The sequence below is a fragment of the Etheostoma spectabile genome, chromosome 4 (genome assembly GCF_008692095.1).
Source record: "Etheostoma spectabile isolate EspeVRDwgs_2016 chromosome 4, UIUC_Espe_1.0, whole genome shotgun sequence".
NCBI classification, from domain to species: domain Eukaryota; kingdom Metazoa; phylum Chordata; class Actinopteri; order Perciformes; family Percidae; genus Etheostoma; species Etheostoma spectabile.
This window is the reverse complement of record NC_045736.1, coordinates 29,255,535-29,274,755: the sequence shown is the minus strand read 5'-3', so window position 1 is coordinate 29,274,755 and position 19,221 is coordinate 29,255,535. Positions and strand designations below refer to the sequence as shown.

Below are 19,221 nucleotides of genomic sequence, written 5' to 3'. Positions count from 1 at the left end.
TTCTTGCTGAAGCCAGTTACACAGATCTTGTGGTTTTATATTTTATATATTTTTTATATATATAATTTATTTTTCCCAGCATCGGCCTCCTATGAAGAAAGTGCGGAAATCATTGGCCCTAGATGTCATGGACTGCCAGGTGATGCATGCATCCAAACGCAAATCCACCAAAGCTGAAGCCAAACACACCATTAAGGTAACAAAAAAAAAAGAGTCTAACTGTGTTATTAGCCTGTCCGTGAATTTGACCGATCCTAATACAATCGTTTGCTTTCTTTCACCCACAGGAAGAACCGGTGATAGTTTGCCTCAACTCCTCGTCATTTTGCAGCAAGCGGCACGAAAATATTTTGGATCAGGGTTTCCTTTTGGGACCTAGTGACAGCGACATATTTCCCAACACGGTGCCCCCAGTTCCGGTATGTTCCACCTTTAACCTTTTAAAAGGGATGGATATCCTCATCGATAGAAAAGTATTTTAACATGGATTTTTTTTTTTCTCTTTCTCTCCAGATGTCAAAAGAATGGGAGACGGTTGTTTGTGGTCAAACTAAAGACCAGCTTATAATGACAGAGAAAGCGAGACGCTACCTTCGCTCACTGAAATCCCACGCTCCCAACCGGGCCCTGATTCTGTCCTGAGACATGTCTCATCTTTACACCAACATTGTGCACATGCAGAACTTAATGTTGCTTTTGCTGGCGTCCCCTGTACTTTTTTTTTTTTTTGCTGTAGTAATTTGTGGTGGACAAAAACAACATAGGTTTTTTAAGTTTTTGAACAAGTCATTAGCAAACAAAACACTGACAATATATAGTCAATCAATAATTTGAGAGATAATGGTGCTTTTAGATTCAGTCTCCAAAGGGCCTTGTACAAAGCTTTAAAAAAAGTTATGAATCACATGTCATTGTATTGTCACTTAAACATGAAAAGAACAATGAATTTATAATTGAAAAAAAATCACGGCTATATTGCTATAACTGAAAAGACATGGTTTTACATTGCATAATGTCTGTAATTGAACAGGTTTTTTTTAAGCTGTGATGACTCAGGTTGTACCTCCATATCTTAAGTTGTGTTGTACAAATTTAATATGGAGGCAATTTAGACATGTTGATCAGTAATGCATTTAGAGATGAGGGTATATCTAGAAAGTGAACATTTTGCTTGGAAAAATCAGTTTAGCATGTGTCTAGATTTATAATATGCCAGTACACATTAAAAGTGAGGACCTCAGGGGGAAAATTACATGTCTGCCAGAAATGTAACAGTGACTGCAGCACACTTCTACAATCCATCAGCGTGACTTACTACTTACTGAGTTCCAACAAAGTGAATAGACTTAGGAAAGTTGTTTGTTATGCAGTATCAATGTAATGGAGGCATGGAAGCTGTACCACTGTTTATGGCAAGAGTATTATGTTATTTGGCACTGTTTGTAAATATTTACAGTTGTATGTTTTTACTTTATCATACAGAATTTTGTTAAGAGATTTAATAAAACCTCAATGTCTAATAAATACACACTTTCCTCTTAATTATGCCGCTACATCACAAATCAGCACTCCACAAGAACAATCTGAATTATAGTTTGACAATAGGCTCTGTTAAAAAAGAACATTTAAAACAGTTCAGATAAATTAAATGAGGTACTCAACTCAGGTGATTGAGAACTAACATCCTTCTAACATACTTCACATTTGATTGTAGCAAATGGTAAGACTTGATTTCTGTTTTGATTATTCATCGGCCTGCTGGTTCAGTGCTACAATCCAGTGTTAGGGTTTTCTAATTTCTTGGCCCCCTGTGGCCTACTTTAGGTCATAAATATTAGCCTCAATTTACCTTGCTGATTAAATGCATTGAACTTCAGAACCTACTCATTGGGAATAATTTATATATCACAATGTAAGTACCGCAAATGTGTTGTAAGTGCACACGTTTATGAATTACAACAGGATATTGCCTACTAATTAACACAAAACGTGGTAAAACATTGGTAACAACTACTGAAATGCTTATTACTGAATGACTTTTCTACAATACGTGTACTAAGTTTGGCTTTTATTTTGAAATGCCAAATGTAGAGCCGGATATCATAGTTTTAATGACAGCTCACTCTGAGACACCGGAAGCAATCGTCCGTTTTGGTGACGCTGCATTAGACTGCAAGACATGGACCGGTCTAGTAAGTGAATTAATTCATACTTTTTGAATATAATCTTAAATATGCATGTTATTCGTGTTATTTACGTTTCCAACGCCGAAAAGAAACCGCCCGTTTAAGAATTAGTGAGGACATAGCACACGGTGCACGAAGTGTGTTGCTTCCTACTGACGATAGCTTGCTAAGTTAGCTCAGCTAGCTTAACCTGCAGTGTAGACTGAGCGTTATCTTAATGAATGAATAACGTTACGTATCGTGACAAAGGGTACATAATAAGAATGTATTGTTTTCCCTCCTCGGTGGTAATCGATAAATACACCTTTTCGACCAGCCGGGAGCATAACTTGTCTCCGCTGTGTCCGCAGGACTGTTCGGGTTGTTCCTCCTCAGCCTGGCTCTCTCTGGAGCTCAGGCGCTCACACCGGCGCACTACCTCTCCTTGTCGGATGTTGCCCGACTGCAGAACCTCCTGAGCCAACAGTTCACGGATCTGTCCTCCGCATACTATTCAGTTGTGGGTCTAACCAAGCTTGGAGCAACTATTCCTGATCACGAGGTAAGAAATCACTGCTTTCATTCAGACAGAGAAAACTCTTAAAACAAACATCCAGTCACAATGTAATTGTCTGACAGTACTATATAGCCTATTACATGGAATATTGATCCTCAATGCAGTTTTGCTTTAATGTGTTTTTTGTTTGTAGGGAGTATGCCAATTTCTAAAATCCCAGCTGGATCCCTCTAGTGTTGACTCTCTCTTCTTTGCTGCTGAGACCAGTCAAGCCATTTCAGGATGTGAGGTATGCTGGCCTCGGCCTTCTTATCAGTCCTACTGCCAATCTTCATATTCAAAAGTCATCACACGTGTAATTGGACGGGACAAAATAAAAAAATGTAATTCACAATATTGAGAAGCTCTTCTCGTAACAAATCACAGTATTTGTTGGGTATTTGAAATCCACATCCACAATAATTTTTATAACAGTGGAAGCATATATATTTATACTTGCCCCTAATGAATGCCTCAATGGACAAAACGCATTGCCATGTTTTAATGATTTAGCCAAGAAATATATTAAAGGCTTTTTTAAACTTTACCCTCCTGAGTGCCTCAGTTTTCTTATTAAAGTTTACTTAGATAGAGACAGATACAAAAAACATAGATGAGCTTGAACGGTCATCTGATGTATGTATCATAGTGTTTCTAGTTTAAGTTACTTATAATTATTAGATTCTTTTGACGTAGGTGGCAAAGTGGATGATGCTGTACTATAGTGTGAACCCCTAAGACCCACGTCTTGATATTCAATTTTTGTTTTGTATATTTCATAGATCCCCGTGTCCAATGAAACCCGTGACATCCTCCTGGCTGCAGTGAGTGAAGATTCGACCATGAGTCAGATTCACAGAGCCGTGAGCGCCATCAGCTCTCTGGGGCTTCCTCTGGCTTCCCAGGAAGTTGTAGGTGCCTTGACAGGTCGCATCAACAAGGAGGACAATGTTATGGCGTAAGTGTTAGTTGTGTGTCTGGTGTTGATTAGGGAGTGCAGTATTATTCTGTGAGGACGAGGAGGGCCGTGCAGTGATTGTAAGCAACTGATCTGAGTAATTTAAAGTTCAACAAATTTTCTCTTTGGACAGAATCACTTCCGCTCTGCAAACGGCAGCCCGCCTGTCCCAGCAGTCAGAACTTGGAGGAATACTGGAGGAAATTGAGGTGAGCTCTTTAACTTCCACCAGATGGTGCTGTGTCCCTGTGTGATTGACTTGGCAAAAGACACACTAGACTCCTAATTATTAAGATATTTTTTTTAACACTTTATTTTCTTTATTTTTGTCTTCTTTCCTCTCAGGATCTGACAGCTCGTTTGGATGATCTTGGTGGCATCTACCTCCAGTTTGAAGAGGGACTCGAGGCGACTGCCATGTTTGTGGCCGCTGCTTATTCCCTTTCAGATCATGTGGACATGGAGCCCCCTCTGAAGGAGGTGTGATTTATGTCTGTCAGCTGTTTGCTTTTTTCTGCATCGTGTTTTTTTTATTTTATCAATTTGTCAGGGACAATACAGCGCACATTATTACATACATAATTATTACAGTCAAGGCCATAACAATATGTGTAGATGTGTTGATAAGTTTTTTAGCCAATAGGCTAATTTGCAACCCCAGTCCCTGGTCAGGCCTTTCAAAAAAACAAAAAAAACATAGTCCAAATATAATTTTAAAAAGAACTACATAGTGTGGTTTAAATAGTCCTGCAGCAAATACATTGTATACTAATATATTACATTAACATTTCCCAAAGTTGAGACCAAATTACACAAACCTGATTGAGACTGATGGAAGATGCATTCGCCCCACAGGACCAGGTGATCCAGCTTGTGAACTCTATCTTCAGCAAGAAATCCTGGGACTCTCTGGCCGAGGCCTTCAGTGTGGCAAGTGCCGCCGCGGCTCTCTCCAACAACCGCTTCCACGTGCCGGTCATTGTCAGTGCTCTGGGTCCAGCCACAGTGTCCCACAGCCAGCCAACCCTGCAGGTACAGATGTTGAATCTCAACCCTAACTACAGTCTTCCGCATGTTATTTTTAATCTGCTGATAGTGACGCTGTTCCTCCGTGTTTACAGCTCCTTGTTACTGATGTCATGTCTCAACCTTTGGCCTTCGCCAACGTGCTGGTGGAATCTGCGTACGCTGTGGCCTCAAAGAGCATCATTCTCAGCCAATCTCCATTCACACTTAATGAGTATGTATCCTAAGCTTTAGCTTTATAATATTTACCCACATTCCCATCTACTTGAAAATTATCCAAAAAGCTGGTACACACACTCATTCATTGCTCAGCCACGAAACACTCAGTTTTGTTTTACTGTGTTGATTATGTTTGACTAAGTACATTGCGTGTTTTTTTGTTCTTATAAACAATATTTACCTACATTATTTGTCTGGCAGTCAATTTGGAAATATTTCTTAAAACGAATGCCTGGTCTTTGTAGAACACACACTGTATTATTATCATTATATATTAAGTATATATATTTTTTATTTCTTTTCTAATTTACAGTGGCGTCTTTGAACTGAACTTCATGTCCACCCAGCCAGCCAGTGGATACTACCAGTTTACCGTTGCAGTGACCGGAGATGCCCGGCTTGTTGCCAATCATGTTGAGGTGAGATGGCTGTCGAAAATAGAGACATAACATTTAACCATAGTAAAATAAATTAGCCAGTTTTTATGCATGTCGTCAATCCTTTTTAAAGTGTTTTGGCCGTTAAAGGTGTATTAATATGCTGCTCGTATGCCCTTATTTTGATGTAACTTTGTGTTGTGGCTCTGTTCACGTGTAGCTCAAAGTGAAGGTGTCCACTGAGGTGGCTGTCACTAACATGGACCTCTCCGTGGTGGATAAAGACCAGAGCATCGGCACAAAGACTACCAGGTTGGGAAACAAGATTGATAAGCAAAGCCCTTTTTTGCTGACCCTCTGGATGGTATGACTATATATTAATAAATGCTTTTCCTATTTATTTATTTTTTTAATGACTCAGGGTGGACTATCCTTCCAAAGCCAAGAGCTCCTTCACAGCAGACAGCCACCAAAACTTTGCTATGTCATTCCAGCTGGTTGATGTCAACACTGGAGTGGAGCTTACCCCTCACCAGGTACGTAATCGGGTCACGACATGAGCACGCGTTGGCAGCAAACTGCGACCATACAACCGTTATACGGTCGGCCAAAACCAGCCAACCACTGCTGCACACCAGTTAGGAAAAATGTAGCTTTCAGTCTTTTTCAAGATTAAGACTGATTTTATTTTCTCTGCCGCAGACTTTCGTCCGCCTGCACAATCAGAAAACTGGCCAAGAAGTTGTGTTTGTGGCTGAACCCGACAGCAAGAATCTCTACAAGTTTGAGTTGGACACCGCAGAGAGGAAATCCGAGTTTGACTCCATGTCTGGTACCTATTCCCTCCACCTCATCGTTGGGGATGCTACCTTGGAGAATCCCATTTTATGGAATGTGGTGAGTGTCTGAGACTTGGTGATGGTAATGAGGATTATTTAGGGATGTAACAAGTGCTCAGCCAGTGAGAAGTTGATTATTGAACGCTAAAGTTGAGTTTTCATCCTTTTTTGAAAGGCTGATGTTGTTCTGAAGTTTGTGGATGAGGAGGCCCCAGCGACCATTCAGCCCAAGACTCTTTATGTACCCAAACCAGAGATCCAGGTAATATTTGTGTATTCTGTATTTAAATCAGATTGACTGCCTGATGATGGAAAACTAAGCAGCATACAGGCAGCAGTTTAAAATCTGCTCTTGTCTCTGCAGCACTTATTCAGGGAACCAGAGAAGAAGCCTCCCACGGTGGTTTCCAATACCTTCACTGCTCTCATCTTGTCTCCCTTCCTGCTTATGCTCCTCCTGGTAATATTTCAAACTTAAATGTTTTCCTGTTCATTTTGAACCATTTGTCTTATTTATGGGGCCGCCTAATAACTAACCTACTTGCATTATTAATCAAAACCTTTTTGAATTGAGCATTCAGCTTTGTTATTATTGTTGTATGCACAGTGGTCTAGTTTCTTTCTTCAGAAAAGCTCTTCACTAGGAATCCTTTAAAAACAGTGAATGATGCTCCAGCACTGCATTTGTAATGCTTGTTTTAATTTGAAATCATAAAAGCTATGGTTTATTTTCTCCCCTGACATTTCTAGTGTTGAGTAATAGTTATTGTTGCAGTGGATCAGAGCATTGTGTGTTAGGTGGTAAACAATTTTTTTCAGCCCCTTTTGTTTGCAGCTCTCGCAGGGGACATCACATTGTCTTTTATTCCCCCTCTTGTCTGTAGTGGTTTAAGCTCGGAGCCAACATCTCCAACTTCAGCTTCTCTCCCAGCACCATTCTGTTCCATGTAGGACACGCAGGTTAGTCCCAAACTTTGAAATGACTGTTTACAGCCTCTGAATCTACTTTTCGTCTGCATTGTGTATTATCATAATTCATTTCCGTAATGCATTATTCATGAAATTCCTCACATAAACTATTGATATAAAAACGACCCCCTCAACCTCATCCCCACACTATCTACAACATTAATTCATCTTTGGGTACGTCACATAGGTTCCATCCAAATTCAGCAAAAATTGTAACCAAATTTCCAGAAAATGCAAATGAACGTGCGTTCCAGTTCACTGCTGTTGCATGAAGATGATGAAGTGCATCGAGATAAACGGTCGGTGGCGCTAATTCTCCAGTAAGGTGCCATCAAACCACTGCAGAAGCTAATGGCGCATCGAGATGTTGTAATTAAAACAGACCTCAGATGGTAGAAAACGTGATGGGAATATGGCATTTCCATTTGTGATGAATTGAGGGAGGTTACAGTGTTCTTATCGCTCCACACAGATCTGATGTTTTATCTGCAACAATCTCTCCAGTGGAGCTGAAACTTGTGATGTTTAAGTCCCAGGCTTGATGTATGTCAGGATGTATTAGCTTAGTCTGTTTCCATTGGACTTTGTTGCATTATTAAATATATTTTTAACTTTTTTGTTTTAGTTTTTTTGGCAGTGCCTCTCTCTTACTACGAACACTTTAAACATTCCCATAAAAACTGGTTGGAAACGCTCATAGAGTTGGTAAACTTGGTTTTATATACAGTATATTCATTCAAAAACTTGTTGTTCAGATTTTTTGGGATGTTCTGGTATTAAAAACTCACTCAAAGTTGAGAAAATAGCTCTGTAAACTCGTCCCATTAGGGCATTCCCAATACATGTTAAAGGCAAATGTTTGTCGTGTCAGTGTTTTGGGAACTTGGGTTTGTTGCATTTTTTTATTTCTGTAACAAACAGTGTTCTCTTCGAAACCCCTTAGACTTTTTTTTCTTCTCATGGAATTTGGTTCTGTTTTTATTCACCACTCGTCAACCAGTATTTAATATCTTTTCCGGGTAAAGCAGGGGGATTTTTCCAGAGATTTCTCTTGCCCTCACTTGGCACACTTGACAGTTTTTTTCCTGCAGATGAGGCATTCCGGCGTGGGACAACTAGCGTCTTTGCTCCGTGAAAAGCTATAAGCCAATGAGCTTTCCCCATACAGTCTGATTTTCTATTGGCCAGCCCAGATCGTGTTGAGCGCAGAGAGTGTACTTGGAAAACTGAAGTGTCGAAAAGCCTGTTACATTACTATGGTAACAATGGAACTGTGAGCTCTTGTTGCCAGTTTTAGCTGTGACATAACTGTATATTTTAAAAAGGTTTTAAATACGGGGATTTTAATCTCTTTAAATCTCTAATCTTTATTTCCGTTAATGTGGATGTGTTTGAAAACCCATTAAGAAAATGTGGTAATGTATTCAGGAAAAAAGTATCCCTTTTGTATATGGTATGTCACATTATTTAAATTGTTCAATAACACACACAACCATTTTTTCTGGATGTTAACGTGGCCACCTACTCATTTTTATTCTTTTTAATTTCCAGCCACACTGGGCCTGATGTACGTCTACTGGACTCACCTGAACATGTTCCAGACTCTGAAGTACCTGGCGATTATTGGCGGGGTGACGTTCCTCGCCGGGAACCGCATGCTGGCCCAGAAAGCAGTGAAGAGGTACGTCTCCTGATGGTGCCTGGCACAAATGGTTCCTAGAGAGTCCTTAGTCTCAGGGAGAAAGCCTAGCCCCCTTTTTAGATGACAAGGACTCTGGTGCTATGAGGCCTCTTGGTAGTTCTTAGCCTTAAACCTCAGGAAAAGTGCCTATTTCATGTTGTAGCTCCTCAGTTGGGTCCCTGGAGGCTGATATCGATCCCAATTTCTCTGCCAGAAGGTGAGCTCGTGCCTACTTGGACCAGGAGAGTAGCATGGCAGCAAGATCTGCAAGAGTGGTGATCTAAGTGGACAATTTCCACACCATCAATATGTAGAGCCCTCAAAGAGCCAGAGTGAGCAATTTGTTGCCTGTGTCTCTGACTCAAAACATCATTCTGGAGTTGTTCACTTTTACTTCTTGCTCTTACAACAGCCCGTTTAACCCTTTGTAAGCAAGTAGAATATTGCATTTAATTATTTCACAAATGTCATTTTTCCAGTGAGGACTTTTTTTCTTTCTTTCTTCCTTCTTTCCTGTTTGTCTCTGTCTCCTTGCAGCTGGTGTCTTTTTTTTTTAACCACTCTTTCCACACTTCGCTGTCTCTGTACTCCTTTTTCAGGATTGCAGCAGAGCAAAGTAGTAGGTTGGCAAAGTATAGGAGTCTACGATAAAGCCCCCATTTGTAACAAATGAGTCGGTCGTGTTTCCAGGCTGAAGTAAGGGCATCCTCAGTGCATTTCCATAATGGCTGCCAGCGTGCATGGTTGTGTGGTGCTCGATCATACTAATTCTAGAGTGTTCACATGTAATTGCCGCCCTCCCCCTGGTTTGCTTCTCACTCATCCCACCATAGCCATAACGGCACTTTGACAATCCCTCCATTGTGGAGTAGTCTCCCCAACGCCCATGGTTCTGGTTGTGTCATTACATTTGAGCGGTATGTTTTGTGTTCATGAGCTAAGGTATGCATTGTCCAGATCTTTGACATTTGTCGTGAGAAAATTTTTTCTTGCCAAAATACATTGTTTGCCGTGGAAAGGTGCACATTAAAATGCATGATCCAGCCGTCACATGACTTGTCAAAGATCAGGCATTACATAACGCCACAACGGATTTAACTCAGCTAATGTTTGCTTTTTTTTTTTTCTTCTATTCAACAGAATTGAGAAAAAATGAGAGCAAGAAAATTAAAAAAAAAAGAAGACACTGACGAATTTTTTGTTTCCAAGGAGTCATTCAACGATGCATCAAGTCAGACTTTTAACATGGCGTGGCAGTTCAAGAATCCAGTTTAAAACATGCAGTTTGTCTGTGTTGCCAAAAGGAAGAAATCGAGAAATCACAGCGTCTCTGAGGACAAACACTCTGACAGATACTGTTATTGACGGCTGAAAGCTACTGATCATTGCACTTCATCTTCCTGCGAGATTTGTTTTCTTATTGACCAACATGCCAGTGTTTTCTAAGTGAGCTGGGTTTTTTATTTGTAGTTTCTTGATGGATTTTGGGTTGATTTGTGTTTTTTTTCTTCTTTTTTTTTTTTGTACATTCCTCTTTTCGCTCAATGTTCAATTCACCTCGTAACAGAAACGGTTCGTTAACTTGTTTCAGCTGATAAAAATAAACTCGTTGGCAGTAGCACTGAAACATTGAACATAACTTACCATGCCAGAGTGTTTGCCTGTTTGGTGCATCAGATGTGCAGTAGTCTCCAATTTGATACAAAGTTGGTGTTCCCCCACAAAAAAATGTTAATAATGAGATATGGGCTATTTGAGGAAGTGATGTTTTTTGTAATGAAGAAGAGGAATTAAAGAAATTGAGGTGAATCTGAGTTTCTTTCTTTCTTTTAGTAAAGGGGAAAACAGGAACCCAGGATTGATTACGTTTTAAAACTTTTGAATTGATTGAAAGAGTAAAGGTTGAGTGGTAAACAAGCTGGGGAGACTCAGAACAATCTGTTGAAAATCTAAACCACTCAATGGGGAAATATTTAGATTCTTTACTCAAGTAAAAAATATCAACACCAATCACTATATTTTGAGTCATATTAGTGTGAAAATGTCCTTTTGTGTTTGCCTAAGTATGTCCTTGCCAAACTGCTGTGGGGGGTTAGTAACGAGAGAATATAACGTTAAAAAGACCATAACTACCATAACATTAGAAACGGCCACCTGAGTTGACTTATGAAGCCTCATAACTTCATCTTAACTTAAAGCGCTCATATTATGCTCATTTTCAGGTTCATAATGACCTTTTTAAAGGGTTTACATAATAGGCTACAATAGGTTTATATGGTTTAATTAAAAAAAAAAGTTTTAGCTACAGAGTGAGACATCTCACTTCTGTTCCATCTTTGTTGGGAGTCACATGTGCAGTAGCTAGGTAAGCACTGCTAGCCAGTCAGAAGCAGCGTATGAGGGAGTGCTACGCTAGCAGCTAGGCGAGCATTACAACGTGTGTTGCACGCACGTTTGTCACGGAAGTAAAGGCTGGACTACAACAGAGCTGTTTGGAGCAGTGTTTTCTGTTGTCTGCTTTTTCACTTTGTAGACCTAATACATCACATGTGTCAAACTCGAGGCCTGTGGGCCAAATCCGGCCCCCCGCAAATTTTTATCCGGCCCCATATATATATATATATATTGTTTCAAAATAAATGTTAACCCGCCCAGTTTTTGTCACTTTTTACAACGTTTTTGTTGCATTTTCTGGCATTCCTGCACCAATCAGGATTCAGCAGCATTGAATAAGAATATTAAGCATAGTTAGTATAGCATAGTCGTTCCTATTAAAATAGAACCTAACAATTTGCACTTTGATTACTGCTAACTTAGTTTAAAAATATATATATATATATATATATATATATATATATATATATAAAATGGTTTAAAGAAATACTTGCAGGAAATAGTCCTTTTCAGAGTGTTTTATCTCACATACTGTATCATTGGACAAGTATTACTGATGCCTAAATGTCTAAGCAGCATTTTAATTTTAATTTTGTGGTGGATCTAATTTTTAATACTTTATATATTATTGGGTAGTTTAACACATTTCTGGGATAGTGTTCAAGTGGGAAAGCAAATAGGGAGTCGTCATCTCATTTAGTATAATTCAGCCCTGTATGTTTTGATCAGCCAAGTAACTGATAGCTACAGCTGTCAAATGTAAAATAGAAAAAATATTTTTTTCTGAAAGGTGAAGTGGAAGTATAAAAATGGAAATATTCAAGTAAAGTATGAAGTCCTTTAGAATTGCATTTTTCACACATTGTGCCTTTTACAACTCCCTAGTTCAGCGTGACCACACAAATTTAACGAGGAGTCTGGACTCGTTCAAAAAAAATACATTATTGTTCATAATTTCATTAACACCATAATTGGTATTTCAGTAGCCACTTCAACAAACGTTACTATTTCTGTTAAAAGAAGAGTGCACAACTTGAAGTTCCTCAATGCCATTTTTTTCCCCACAGTCATGAGCTAAGGCTGTAGGTTTTCTTCACAGGTTTAATGGGAATTAAAAAAGAAAAAAAGAAAAAGGAAAATATAATTTTCATCTGTAAAGACCAGGCTGAAAGAAGTATAAGAAAACGAGCAGTGATGGTTATGAAACGTGCTGTCGGAGCCTTGAATCTGTCCGATCCACCAATCTCAACTCAGCAGTCTGTAAAGAAGGAAAGACTCGGCTTAGAGAAGGACCAACACGTCATCCCGCGTTCATTACAGCTGTGTGTGTGTATTAGTTATGGAGGTTATTAATTACCTGGGCCTCATGACATTCCCGTGCACTTCTCGGTATCTCTGGTCGCTCTGGATGGATGTAAGATCTTTTTTATAGGTCCCTTCATAGATTTTAGACTGACGTTTCATGTAGCTCTCACTTTCTTCTCTGTGGGACAAAAAAATAACAATTTATGTTTCATTGTGGATTTTATTTGGCAACCTGAAAACGCACAGCGTTGGTCCCGTAGGCAGGGGCGTCGCACACCATCCTGGGCCCTGTAGAAAGTCCTCCGGCCCCTCCCCGCATCCACACCTATTCATTCTGGCATCATTTTGGTTCTTCCTCATATGAGGGCCCTGGGTAGTCAGTCCCCCCCCCCCCCCCCCCCCCCCCCCCCCCCCCCCCCCCCCCCCACTCCCAGTCCAACGCCCCTGCCTGTTGGATCTGCACGGATTTACCCCTCCTGTTGTCCATTTTCAAAGTTTCTTTATGTAGCATTTGAGTTTCTTTCAAACAGATTGCCCAAAAATAACACGCATGGCTCCCTACAACACTATTCATAAGTAGAAGTGCAACAATTAATCGATTAGTTGTCTACTATTAAAGTAATCTCCAACTATTTTTATAATCGATAAATTGGTTTGTCATTTGTTTTTATTTAAAAAAAAAAAAGGATTTCTTTGATTCCAGCTTCTTAAATGTGAATGTGTCACCTGTGAGAGGAAACTGAATACATTTGAGTTGTGGACAAAGCGAGACCTTTGAGGACGTGGTCCTAGGCTGTGGGAAACACTGATCGACATTTTTCACCATGTTTTGACATTGCTATAGATCAAACAACTAACTGATTAAACGAGAAAATAATCAACAAATTAATCGACTATGAAAATAATAATAGTTAGTTGCAGCCCCATTCATAACTATCAAGTATCACTACTTCCATAGAATTTTGGATTTTTTTTTAGCATATAATAAAAAATGTACAGTATATGATTTCAAAACAGTAATCTGACTTTGCCAGTCTGAGATTATTGATTGATTGATTGATTGATTGATTGATATCTTTATTTCGAACATGCAAGAGAAAGTATATACAAATATAAAAAATGATAAAAAGAAATAATAAAACAATGTTTAAAAACGTTGGAGAGAAAAACAACAAACAAGGTTCCCTTCTTTCCTGTGTTAACATCCCTCTATCACATGTGCGAAAAGGAGTAGGAAGAAGTAAAACTTATGTACTCCTACCCCTTTAATTCTTGCATTGCTTCAATTCACAATATTTATAACTCTGTTGCTATATATATCCATATATATACACATACCTACACATATACATACACACATATACCCTCATACATATATATATATAAATAAACATAACAAAAAACACAAACAAAACTTTCCACAGTGCTTCTCTATACCTTCTGAAAATAATTTCTTTGCACATTTTTTTGAAAAGGAATATCCATCAGCATACGTTCCTCTGAGCTAGTAGTCAAAATAATATCACAATTTCACATTTTTGTAACTGAAAAATTAGGTAGAATTTCATGTTTCTAATTTTCTGTTTGGACCGCGGGAGGACAACACAACGGGTTAAGTGACACGGCGCCTCTTGTGCTTCTTACCCCAGCCGTTTGCCCATGATTGTCTGAAGGAACTTCCTGGCAGAGATTTGGCCCAGGACTTTCCTGTAACTGTTTGTAAAGATGGCATCAGCGTGGCGTCCGGAGCTGAAATCAGAAAGTAGGACAATTTACATCATCGGTTCGGTTGTTACACAACAGTGTTCTTGAATAGCTTTCAGGAAGAAGAAAAAATTGCAGTGTGCAATGAAGCAGCAACAAAAAGACAAGGTGTAACCCTCCATTTACTATTGTCCAATTTAAAGGGTCAGTTCAAAACAAAAGCCCATTTCTCCACCAGCTGTGTGGATAGTTTGGTTTTTGTTTGCCCAGATTTTGAGATATCCTCTATCTCACATTGCTTTTGAACACTTTTGTTTTCGAAACTACTTTCTAACAAATACATACTTTCAATAAATACTGTTCACAGGGAGGTCTGTAAGTTATCAAGGGTCCACTTTTTCTGAAAGGACATGCTCATACTCTATTAAAAGAAAAAAAAACTGCTAATTTTCACTGCTGTGAACACCACAAAAGCAACTCCATTCGCTTTTATTGTATTGGGGTGGAAATAATATCTTAGAAGCAGAAAAAAAAAAAGAATCTTTTTTTTAATTTGGGTTAACGAAGCCTTTAAGCCATATTTCAGATCAGCCACTCAGTGCATATTAACGAACTGACCGTAGCTCAGCTTGCTCCCTGGGAGGACGCGTGTCTTCCTCCGGCTGCTCTGCGGGATTCTTTATAGAAGATGTCATCAGAATGGATGTGTCCCTCTGGCCGAACCTGAGAAATATCCTCGTTAACTAAATGAATGTAGAAGGAATATCAGCCCCATGTGGATTATACCATACTGGTATTTTAATGGATTTAAATTTCTACCCAGAAAAGAAGAAGATTGGGTTATTACACAGAGATTTTAGACTATCTACAATTAAATATCCTGCAGCTTTGGCACAGGTCACCGGGATTAAAACGGTGTGTAAATGTGACACGGTGACTAATTTTGGTCATATTGACCCTTTATTGCATACCAAGTGCAGAGTTATGGCATGCAAGGCGAAATATTTAAAACATATATTTTATAATTATATTATTCAGAATTATAATCAAGCAATCTTTTATTCCGAGTGATAATCTTTCACCACTTTTCAGTATTTCTGCTGCCATCGGACAAAAGGCATCTACAGATCTGAACAGCTGGGTGGACCAGTATATACAATATTTGAATAACTTAAAAAAAAAACACTCTACTTAACACTAACACACTACAAATCAGTGATGGGAATGGACATGATGTGAAGAATTTCAGTAAATCTGTCAGAACTTACCTAATGGATGGGTAGAGCGGGGAGCCCGATAAAGACATGACCAGGCAACAAAACAGCAGCAGTGCAGCTTTCTCCATCTCCACAGCTAGTCCTGGAGAAGAATGGACAGCTAGAATAAATGACAGGAGTAGAAATTACATTAGAAGAAAAAATGCTGAAACCACAGTTTCCCTCAACGAGCCTCATCACTCTGCAGAAGGCAATGAAGTTGCAGCAGGCAGAGACGTATGATGGAAAACATCAACATTTAATCTAAAATGTAAAAAAAGAAGCAGCGACATTAGATGTATAATATACACGTCCCATTTACACATATACGGTGGATAAGTTACCTGGATATTTTGTGTCAGTTGTGAGCGTCCCTTTATTTGGAGCCCTTAACTCTTCTCATCTCTCACTGCCAGGAAAGGCTGAACAAAAGAAAGGGAAAAGTACTGTTTGTCATCCATGGTCAGTTTGTACTGAACCTGTAGCTCCCAGTCACTCTCTCTCTCTCTCTCTCTCTCTCTCTCTCTCTCTCTCTTTCCCCCTCCCTCCCTAAGATGAGCTGTGTCCATGCTCTTTCTTTTTGTCCTTTTCTCCTTTCTTGAGAGAACGTTTTCTATGAATGATGGTGAGATGTATTCGGTACGTGGTGTGTGTGTGTGTGTGTGTGTGTGTGGTGTGTGTGTGTGTTGTGTTGTGGGTGTTGTGTGTGTGTGGTGTGTGTGTTTTGCATTAATGTGTCATAGTTTAGGTGTTAGAATGATGATACAATTCCATTGTGCTTACTATAATGCAATGACAATAAAGGCATTCATTCATTCATTAAAGAGTTCAATTAAAAGGTAATGCACCCTTGCTCTCTCTCTCTCTCTCTCTCTCTCTCCTTCCCGTTCTCCTCGGCATCTCTCCAGGTTCTCTCTCTCGCTCTCTCTCTCTCTCTCTAACTAACTATCTGCATGCTCTTTTTGTCATTTTCTCCTTTCTTAAATCCAAGTTTGCTTTATTGGCATGACCAAATTGGCATACAGAAATAACAAAGTGTGTTGTACAAGGTTTAAAATACAAGTATAATAGACTATTTCAACAAATGGTTGGCACATTGCTGCGTATGCTGTGTACTATAATTAAAGAAACAAAACACATTTTTTTGGGAAACAAAAATGTATATATAATAGGATGAAATATGGTTTATAGTTCATGTAAGCTATATAAAATTAAATGTAATGGTCATTTTGATTTTGATGCCATTCATTAGTCTACATCCATTATGCAAATTGTTTCCTAAAATAAAGTGTCTACAACTACAGACGAGTTGATAGCATACATATGGCCAATGTTTCTTCTATTGAATAGACATTAGCAGGCCTGCATTCAGTCACCGGGGTCATTTCTATGAGAAGTTAATTCAATTTAAATAATCTATCACACTCTTCCCATCCCAGCACCACTCATCCGTGGGCCCGTGTTTGGGATCATAACGGGACTAACCGTGGACTGGATCAATCACCACAAAGCGTTCAGCTTTTTGAGACATATTAAAGATTTTGGTGATTTATTGAGCTCACTTCGAAGCTTTTGCCGACATTCGGAACGTTGTTTTACCTCAGGAAGGTTTTTAGACGGTCCGCAAAGCTGGACGGACCCAGGGACATCTTTGGCTGACGGATGGCCGGGATACAAGATGATTCTCTGTCGTCTACTTCCGTCTTTGCAGGACACCGTTACTGGTGTAGTTGCTAGATCGCAGTTACCGAACGTAAGGGTTAGGCTAAAAGACAATGTTTGGGTTAGGTTATATCTCATTATTTATAAGGTGTCACCCATAGACATATAAAGATTAGCTCCGCATTGTCTACTCTTTGTATGTCTATGGGTGTCACATTTACATATTTGTTCACTACAACGTCGCGTTGTTACGCTCACATAATGTTTATAAAGAGGTTACGTTCGGTACCCACGATCTAGCAGTCTAGCATCTAACGTTACCTGGTACGTGCTTAACTGTCTTTTTTTATTTCGTGGCCTTCCTTTCAGTATTTAATAGAACATTATAATCAACGTCTGAGTAAAATTACCGAAATAAAAACAAACAACAATTGCACGTATTTCACACACGTGCACCTGAAATCCAGGATAATGTCAAACCTGCTAGTTTTTGACCGCTCTGTGCTTTTTTATGACGCTACGTGGGAATGGGGAGATACTTCTCTTGCTATCAAGACATCTCTGGCTCCACATGAGTGCCTGTCTGAATGACAACTTAACCAACGCAGCTAGCAGGTACACCGTGACTTATTCAGCAGCTAACTTACGACATAAACAAGGGAGATAATGTTAGCTACTAAGTAGCGCTGAAAGTAGCTGAAAAGGGCATACGGTTGCTAAGGTAACGTTAGAGCTTAAGCTAATGCGACAGGTAGCTGCTTTAGCCTTTGGTTGTGTAAGTTAGCTAACGTTAGGCATGCAATCCCTCAGGAAACCCTTATTTACCATTCCTCAACACTGGACTCCTCTCAGGTGTATCCAACCCAGACATTGTTCTAAATTAGCTAACACTAGTGTGACTCCAAGAGAGAGGAAGACAACTGTAAACAAGTTCAAGAGTCAGATATCCTCTGGTCCAAGTTTTCAGGATTTCATCAAAGGAGTCTCAGTTAATAAGCCGTGTGCTGCAGATGAAGAACACTATGACAAACATAGTTATCTTTCTCAGGACTTGGAGATGGGGAATTCCAGGAAAGGTTAGTCTGCATCACTGACAGCCACCAAGTTAGTTTGTGATGGTTTGGGACAAATGCTAAATTGGTGTTTTGTGTTAATATTACAGTGTATTTTGAAACCTATGGATGTCAAATGAATGTAAACGACACAGAGATAGCCTGGTCCATACTGCAAAGGAAGGGATATCAACGCACAGCTGACTTAAGCGAGGTACAAAAGAGCTCTAAACTACTTTAACATCCATTTAATGTCAAAACAATTAACTAAAAAGAATAATCTTTGCGCTTACAGGCTGACGTTGTCCTTCTGGTAACATGCTCCATAAGGTAAATTAATGTTACACTCTTGAAATAAATTGTGATGTGTTAAGGAATAACTAACAACAATTTAAAATTGCTTAACCCACCACCCTAGGATCGATATAACGTCATTAAGGCTTCCATGAGACCACACAATCTAAATCTGATACACCAACTAATGGACAGACTTCTCTCTTTACAGAGAAAAAGCTGAACAAACTATTTGGAATAGACTACAACAACTAACGGCTATGAAGAAGAGACGGTTAAAGACCCACACACCAATGAAAATTGGGATTTTAGGTAAGTTAACTTTTTTTTTTTTTTTTTTATATTTGACATTATACAGAGCCTAGAAGATATATAAATTGTTTTGTGTATCCAGGATGCATGGCAGAAAGGCTAAAGACAGAGCTTTTGGAGCGGGAGAAGCTTGTAGACGTTCTTGCTGGTCCAGACGCCTACCGGGACCTCCCCCGCCTCTTGACTGTAGCTGACGGAGGTCATCAGGCAAGCAACGTGCTGCTGTCGTTAGAGGAGACCTACGCTGACATCATGCCTGTACACCACGCTCCTCATGGATACAGTGCTTTTGTGTAGGTTTGCAAATTAGTTACCAAGCATCTATGTTTTGTTTTTTTAACCTTCCAGTCTAGTCCATGTCAACGATGTTTCATATTCGGGATTGTCCCCTTCCACTTTCTTTGTGTTGGTATTTTAAACTCTGGCAGATTTCTGAGGACTATGGTTAACTG

At 39.4% G+C, this 19,221-nt stretch overlaps 4 protein-coding genes across 8 annotated transcripts in view; 3 read left to right on the top strand and 1 right to left on the bottom strand.

Moving 5' to 3' along the window:
• The window catches only part of mybl2b (v-myb avian myeloblastosis viral oncogene homolog-like 2b), an 8,016-nt gene extending 6,492 nt beyond the window's left edge, over positions 1-1,524 (top strand). For both annotated transcript variants that reach the window (XM_032514289.1, XM_032514288.1), the window contains exons 13-15: positions 80-196; positions 288-419; positions 514-1,524. In XM_032514289.1, the coding sequence (XP_032370180.1) occupies positions 80-196; positions 288-419; positions 514-642 (378 nt within the window). In that variant the 3' untranslated portion in view covers positions 643-1,524. The remainder of the gene's footprint in view (positions 1-79; positions 197-287; positions 420-513) is intronic.
• Positions 1,525-2,080: 556 nt separating this feature from the next.
• On the top strand, positions 2,081-10,599 carry rpn2 (ribophorin II). Of its 2 annotated transcripts, XM_032514286.1 has the most exons (18): positions 2,081-2,192; positions 2,537-2,727; positions 2,876-2,971; positions 3,504-3,679; positions 3,813-3,888; positions 4,025-4,159; positions 4,535-4,711; positions 4,801-4,919; positions 5,238-5,343; positions 5,522-5,613; positions 5,723-5,837; positions 6,004-6,198; positions 6,316-6,402; positions 6,505-6,600; positions 7,025-7,100; positions 8,661-8,790; positions 9,390-9,486; positions 9,931-10,599. In XM_032514286.1, exons 1-17 carry the CDS (start codon positions 2,180-2,182, stop codon positions 9,439-9,441), a joined length of 1,932 nt encoding a protein of 643 aa, XP_032370177.1. In that variant the 5' UTR covers positions 2,081-2,179; the 3' UTR covers positions 9,442-9,486; positions 9,931-10,599. The 2 variants fall into 2 exon arrangements, with proteins under 2 accessions (XP_032370177.1, XP_032370178.1); XM_032514287.1 differs by lacking the exon at positions 9,390-9,486.
• Positions 10,600-12,119: 1,520 nt separating this feature from the next.
• On the bottom strand, positions 12,120-15,951 carry ghrh (growth hormone releasing hormone). Of its 2 annotated transcripts, none has more exons than XM_032514291.1 (6): positions 15,794-15,941; positions 15,462-15,552; positions 14,812-14,916; positions 14,134-14,238; positions 12,542-12,667; positions 12,120-12,442 (listed from the first exon to the last, which is right to left on the bottom strand). In XM_032514291.1, the coding sequence occupies exons 2-6, from the start codon at positions 15,536-15,538 to the stop codon at positions 12,430-12,432; spliced, it is 426 nt and encodes a 141-aa protein (XP_032370182.1). In that variant the 5' UTR covers positions 15,539-15,552; positions 15,794-15,941; the 3' UTR covers positions 12,120-12,429. The 2 variants fall into 2 exon arrangements, with proteins under 2 accessions (XP_032370182.1, XP_032370181.1); XM_032514290.1 differs by having other exon boundaries at positions 12,121-12,442; positions 15,462-15,570; positions 15,794-15,951.
• Positions 15,952-17,352: 1,401 nt separating this feature from the next.
• The window catches only part of cdk5rap1 (CDK5 regulatory subunit associated protein 1), a 15,411-nt gene continuing 13,542 nt past the window's right edge, over positions 17,353-19,221 (top strand). For both annotated transcript variants that reach the window (XM_032514282.1, XM_032514283.1), the window contains exons 1-5: positions 17,353-18,187; positions 18,274-18,377; positions 18,459-18,493; positions 18,669-18,769; positions 18,852-19,062. In XM_032514282.1, coding sequence (XP_032370173.1) covers positions 17,908-18,187; positions 18,274-18,377; positions 18,459-18,493; positions 18,669-18,769; positions 18,852-19,062 — 731 coding nt within the window. In that variant the 5' untranslated portion in view covers positions 17,353-17,907. The remainder of the gene's footprint in view (positions 18,188-18,273; positions 18,378-18,458; positions 18,494-18,668; positions 18,770-18,851; positions 19,063-19,221) is intronic.

Bases quoted from the DNA above. Each gene is read 5' to 3' on its own strand.
- rpn2 (XM_032514286.1), top strand. The intron at 5,614-5,722 runs GTTGGGAAACAA...TTAATGACTCAG, and splicing joins ATCGGCACAAAGACTACCAG to GGTGGACTATCCTTCCAAAG. The intron at 6,403-6,504 runs GTAATATTTGTG...TTGTCTCTGCAG, and splicing joins TACCCAAACCAGAGATCCAG to CACTTATTCAGGGAACCAGA.
- ghrh (XM_032514290.1), bottom strand. From the start codon at position 15,538: ATGGAGAAAGCTGCACTGCTGCTGTTTTGTTGCCTGGTCATGTCTTTA. The intron at 14,239-14,811 runs GTCAGTTCGTTA...TTCTGATTTCAG, and splicing joins AGGGAGCAAGCTGAGCTACG to CTCCGGACGCCACGCTGATG. The intron at 12,668-14,133 runs GTAAGAAGCACA...TTTGTCCCACAG, and splicing joins ATCATGGGCAAACGGCTGGG to AGAAGAAAGTGAGAGCTACA.